This window comes from Sinocyclocheilus anshuiensis, unplaced genomic scaffold (genome assembly GCF_001515605.1).
Source record: "Sinocyclocheilus anshuiensis isolate Anshui unplaced genomic scaffold, SAMN03320099.WGS_v1.1 scaffold364, whole genome shotgun sequence".
Lineage (NCBI taxonomy): Eukaryota > Metazoa > Chordata > Actinopteri > Cypriniformes > Cyprinidae > Sinocyclocheilus > Sinocyclocheilus anshuiensis.
Window position 1 is genome coordinate 97,521 of NW_015555735.1, and position 6,571 is coordinate 104,091.

Below are 6,571 nucleotides of genomic sequence, written 5' to 3' on the forward strand. Positions count from 1 at the left end.
ATGATTATTCACAGTGAAACAATACAGAAAAGTCACATTGCTTGTTTTTTAATCACCAACTGACAATAAGTGCATTATGCAGTACATCCAGTGACATTTTATAGGATACTCCTTCAATTGTAATGCAAGCACAACAATTAATCACTCATCTGTACACACAAACACACCTTTAACAAGCAGGCAGTATTTTCATAACAAACTTTGTAGCTTTTAAGAGTCATCTGATTCCATAATGTGAGCAGTTGCAAGCAAGTCAGCTTTATAAATATTTAAGCAATATGCAGTCCATGCATATTCAACCCCACCCTATTATCCAGTGACATTAATATTAGAGCAACTACAGTAGTCGTTTGCAATGCACATTTGAACCTATTCAAGTATAAAGAGGGTGACAGCTTAGGCTTGTACAGACAAGACAGTTTTTCCACTTGGAACGCCTTCCTTTTGATATTTGAGCACACATGGCTTACATGATGGCAGGGAAAACAACCGTGGTAGAGCATGCGAAAGTATTGCTCATAATATTGTACATAGTGAATGCTTTTGCAGCATAAATGTATAATTTTGGGAACTTTTATATTCAGTGAGTTGTTTATTGTAGTAATTAAACGGACTGCAAGAAGACCCATGCAGAGAGTGCTTGAAGAAAGTAGTCTCATTGGGCCTCATGCTCTGTTAACCTGATCCGAGAAACTGAGCGCTAAAGACCAATGAATTGCAAGCAATAGAGGTGACATCATCCTTGTTTAGTTCTGCCAAAGACACAGTGTCGTACCAAAAATGGTTTTAATAATCCTGAAAATGGATTCAATTATTCAGGCATGTTTGATATAAAATGGTTTACAAGCAGATGTCTGTTTTAAATGTTATTAGACTCCAAAGCCTCACTTTAGTCTGCTTTTTATTATGAGTGAATACTTAACATTTAGTTCTTGTGCTGCAAAAGAATGTAAAGAATAGTTTTATTGTCCTGTATCAACCCCAGTTTGCTTTCACTGCTTTGCAATTACGTAGATTTACCAGGTGCCTCAAGTTAAGCCTTTACAAAGCGTGAGCATTTCCGTCATTGAACTGGGCTGAAGGTATTGGTATCATTTGATATAAAAGGCTGCTTGCACACCACATTTTCCTCTGGGGGTGGGGGAAGGGACTTGATACTCTGCAGTGTCCTTTCTCGTCTCTCGGGAGATCACACTGCTTAATCAGTGTTGACTTCTTTCAGTGGTTCCTATCATACTCATGAGGGTCTGTTCTGTTTGAAAGTGTCTTTATCTTCTGTGTTAATTGTATATGAGAGCATAAAGGAAATATGATGCACTGAACAGCCATTACTTAGGTTGTTGTGCAGAGCAGTTTGGTCAAAGATGTGGCACAGCTGTTTGCACACGTGCACCATGATCCTGTGGCCCCTTTTTTCTCTTGAGAATTTCCTGTGAATTCTCTGTTTCCCCAAAATTGGTCTCTGGTGACACAAGAAAAAAAATCTAATCTCCTGAAATAGCATTGTAATTAGTATGCCGTTGTAATAAAATGCTGTGAACTCTTTATGCTTTATGTCCATGTTTTGACTTGTTATCGAAAGAGAGTATTCACAACATGAGTGATTTTTTTGAATTCCCTTTCTTACTAGCATGCAATTTAGCTAGCATTGTGCAATCGTATTATTTCGACTACGATTGGATTATTAGTTTTTCTAATTTTCCTCAGATTGTGAAACATTGTGCTGTTTCCCATCATATTTTTACCAACAGTATTTCAGTATTTCGCCAGTCTCCATTATAGCTGATGATACTCTTCCATTAACAAACATTTTCAGCAGGATTGAAGTGAACAGCTACTGATGATGAGATATAGTTCACATTTTTGTATGCTCACACTTTGTTATTGTATTATGGAGTTGGGATTCTGAAATAGAGTGCTGCTGAGATGACAGATTTTTATAGACTAAAACCTGCAACCAAGAAATTTTAGCCTTTACCATTTCGCAGTCCTGAAGTCAATGGGTTTTTTAAATCTGTTTTTGATTTGGTTAAGTTTAGTGGCTAACACAAGCTCAATATAGCCTATTTTCATATTTTACTCTATGACATGCTGTATAATACATCAGTAATACCTACTTGTGATTTTTTTAAAAACATTTACCTTGGCTTAAAAAATGCAGTTCCTAATAAGTAGCTAAATGGGACTAGGTTGTTGGAGACATTAAATATCTTCACGCCAAACAAGAAAACGTATCTACTCATAGTCTGCTTTTACAGCCTTGTTGCGTGTATAATCATGCTCTTGCTAACTATTTTAACTCAAAATTTCATGAACTAAACTTTCATGTCACAAGTACGCAACGACATAAAATTGAATCCAATGAATCACGACTTTCACTCACCACATGATACGCAATAAAATACTTGTGAATCAGACAAGCTGGCATCTTTTCTGTGCATTCTTCTAACTTCACTGGTAAACTTTATAGTTAGAAGAATACACTACTCACGGTGGTATGATGACAAGCAAATGTACAATTCTTGTACCCAAATAATACAATGTAAAAAAGAAGGCACAAACCAAATGCTTTAGTCAGTGATTCAACATACTATAAGAGCAGTTGACGCCACATAGAGGGTTTTTGCATTCTCTAACAGCCAAGACTTAATGGGTTTCTCTTTATGGTTTGTCTCTATGCTCCTTGCTGTTTGTTTCACAGCTGCTGGTGAAGTGGGGTCACAATTTCATTTGGTCATCTGTCAGGACAACTCTTAATATGTCTCAGTAGATTGGAGCCATCTCTGGCATCTCTGGCCTTTCCACTGAACTTATTTCACCCAGTCGTGCATTCCACATTCTAGATGCGCTCCACAAGGAGCATTTCACAGCTGCGCGGGAAGGAGCTCAGAGTTTGGATGGATGTGCTTCTGCTCTGTGCCATCAACAAGTGTCTCTGTCAGCATTTGTCACGTGGTTCAGTGGTGTGAAAAAGTGGGCGTTGTATTTGATTCCTGTTCTTTTATCTTTGCAGATTGAGCTACATGTGCATCTTGATGGTGCTATTCGAATAAAGACCATCGTAGAAGTAGCAAAGTAAGTGACGTATTCCAATTACATACTGTGATAAATACACTGAAAACCATTCATTTAAATGTCTTTCCTAGTGACTCAGAAGCTCCTTAAAGGAAGAGTTCACCAAAAATGAAAAATATTATTTACTCAGAAAATATTATTTTAATAATTATTTATATAATTAGTAATTATGTATGTAATAATATTTAAAGTAAGCATTTATAATAATATTAAGTATGTTAATTATTTAATGTTTAATTGCATTTGTATGTAAAATTTTGAGCCTTCTGAGGCCAAAGAAACAGTCCCAAATTTAAGTCACTATTAACTGCTAATTTCACCTTCACTACTGCTCTAACATCAAATATGAACTACTGACAATGACTTTATAGGTTTATACAATGATTCATTTTGACAGCCTGTGGTCAATAAGGAAGTTGTGATCTGTTTTTGGCTGAGAATTAAAGATTTTGTCATGCTTAGGCTATTCAAAGTTATCAGATAAGCTTCAAATTATTGTTTTTATAGTGAATCAACAGCACCATGTGTTCTTGGGTAAACAGACATTATGACCTAATTCTAGGCAATTCTGTGGTATTTCCATTAAATCATTCAAACTCTAACCAGTGACCTCTGGTGTAACTGTGTCTCAGGCGGCGGGGAATCACTCTACCTGTGAACGGCGAGGATGAAATGAGAGACCTGGTTATAATGCATGAGCCGGCCACACTCACAGAATTCCTTGGCAAGTTCAATCACTACATGCATGCCATTGCGTAAGTAGTTGTGCCGAGAAAAGGTCTGCTGGCTCTAAATAAGTTCTGTTGCTAATTTGCTTGAAGAATGCATGGAAGCCTTATCATTTAAACTGCAAAAAAACCCACACAAAATATGATGTTTTTCCCTTAATTTTATGACATTGTTAAATTTTTTCCCTGAAGTTTTTGCACCAACAACAGTTACATTTTAGTCTCTCAGCTCAGGACTATTCTCCCCTCACAGAAAAAAGGTTTCTGAACAGCAATTTCACGTTTTGGCGAATTTGTATTATCTTTTGATTTACTTTCTCGCACAATATGACACTGACGATTAGGTTTATGTGCGGACCTTCATGCTTATTGTTTTTATAATAATCATTTGTTTTCATTCAAATAACATTGTATAAATTCATACTAAATCACCACGTCATAAAAGTCTTATGATATCAAGCTCGGGTTCAATAATTGCTCTTTTTTAAACATTTTGAAAATTAGAGTAAAAAGGTACAAAATATACCCTTTCAAATATTTTATACTAAAATCTACCATTTAGGGAATAATATGTACAATTTAGGAACTGATACAGTATGTACCTTTAAGGTACTAATTAGGGATAAATAAGGTAAAGTATATATTTGGAAAAGATATACTGCCCATTGGCAGCTTTTGTACTTTTTTTAATTTCATAGTATATTTATCTCTTTCAATCTGGAAAAAATGTAATTCCTCATTAATCAAATTATTCTAGGCCACTCTATGGCTGTTGCACCCTTCACCACATGGAAGTAAATATTTAATTCCATTGATGTTAACTCAATTACTGGCACAAATCTGAAGCATTGCTCAAGTGGTTAATAAATAAGAGAGCCTCACCATATCACTAGTGGTGGTTAGACCCTCAAGGGCATGGTATCCTTTCTGATGTCCTGCAGACATCTTTACATGCAGCTCATGTCACACCTTCATGACGTGTCGCTATAGCAACGGACATATAACCTCTGCACAGGCTTTTCTGTGGCTTTTCTACACGTTTCCACTCAGATTTACAAATGTGAGAGATAGATGCTTTGACACGAAGACCTGAAAAGCAGTGCAGCCGGTAGTTTTGTGGGCCGGCAGCTGACATGCTTCGTTGAAAATGAACATCTAGTCCTCAGAAGCTTTAAAAGGGCCTTGTTTACAGCATGCGCCTCCCCCACAACAACATGGGGAACTCGCTAGCTGTTTTTGGCACCCACTGGATTCTTTATTGTCCAGTGCTGTAGACAGGTTCAATGCATGTCATGTGGTGTAACCTGAAAACATGCTTTGTTGTTGCAGTCAAATAGCCCTTTTATTTAGCACTTTAAAGCATGATGTGACTCAGAGAGGGAATTTAAAAAAAAATAAAAATGTGCAAGTGAACTGTTTAAAATAAGTATTATAGCATAAGCGTTACTGATTTGTACAAATGATTATGGCCTTTGGTATCTTGCTCCAGTTGTGGGTGTTTTTGGAACAAGTGCATGGTTATGCAATAAAGAAGGATTTTATCTGAGTGTGGAAGTGAAAGTAACGCCTAGTTCATTCAGTTAATTCAATCATTCACATAAAATCATGTGCATTCTTCATGAAGCATGTGCTATCTTTGTTCATAAATGAAGAAGTCATGAATGCTATCATTTTATGACATCATAAAACAACGCAAGCATTTATAGCCTACTGCAATCTGTTTGAATATTCTTAGATGATGCAGATGATGTTTTATAATGATGTTTGATGTTTTGGGCCACTTTAATTACATACAAACAAACACACACACACACATAATAACCTCATGACATTTACATTTATTCATTTAGAAGATGCTTTTAGCAAAAGCAACTTACAAGTGAGAAAATTTTAAAGAAGCAATTCAAAGGACAATTCAGCAGCAACATAAGTGATACAATACAACATTTCTTAGAAAAGCACAAGCTAAAAAAGAAGATTCTTGGTATGTGTGTGTTTGTGTGTATATATATATATATATATATATATATATACAAAAAAACTGATTGGACTCTTCCTTGGTAACTGTTATGACACAAACTGACATTAACTAGCCATAAGCCGAACCTCTTTTAAACATTGCTGAACCTCTCTACAAGCGCGACGCGACGCAAATAGAACGCTTCCGACACACTCGCTTGCAGCGTTGACAGCTTCAGCATTCGAGTATCTCGCGTCGCGTCGGTAGTAGTGTACATGTGGCATTACTGTGCTTCTAAAAAGCTTCTAATAGGATTCCGGTTTAATCTCTTCGCGTGGAGTAAATCAGGTGCGCTTGTCAGTTTAGTTTGCTCGGTTATTGTTGTCACTCTGTTGTGTTCAGCCGTGTTTAGTTGGCTTATTGCACGATGGTGTTGTAGAGGCGGGGTTCATCGCTCATGTTATCTGATCATAAGGCGTGTTCTTTGTCCGCGTCTGGGTTGGAGTGTATAAAAGTAAAGCGCATGGGGAAGCTGAACTTAGCCGCTTGAGCTGACAGGTTCCGGAGAGCGCGTGTTCAAGTTATATCACGACAGATTTACACTTCGAGTGAAGACAATGGCAGAAAATAATGGAAAACCAGCATTTGATAAACCTAAGGTTAGTATAGTGTCATTACTGTTATTGTTGTTATTCTTAACATACATTCGGGGTTGAATGCTGTTTTAATAAATTGATAATACTACGGTGGCCGAGAGAGCTCAACGCGCTGCAACTTAAGAAAACACATGCAAATTGAAAAAACACCA

At 36.8% G+C, this 6,571-nt stretch overlaps 1 protein-coding gene across 1 annotated transcript in view; it reads left to right on the forward strand.

Moving 5' to 3' along the window:
- Positions 1-461: 461 nt before the first annotated feature.
- The window catches only part of LOC107673052 (adenosine deaminase-like), a 13,511-nt gene continuing 7,401 nt past the window's right edge, over positions 462-6,571 (forward strand). The window contains exons 1-4 of the mRNA XM_016466488.1: positions 462-509; positions 2,702-2,707; positions 2,771-3,075; positions 3,708-3,830. Coding sequence (XP_016321974.1) covers positions 462-509; positions 2,702-2,707; positions 2,771-3,075; positions 3,708-3,830 — 482 coding nt within the window. The remainder of the gene's footprint in view (positions 510-2,701; positions 2,708-2,770; positions 3,076-3,707; positions 3,831-6,571) is intronic.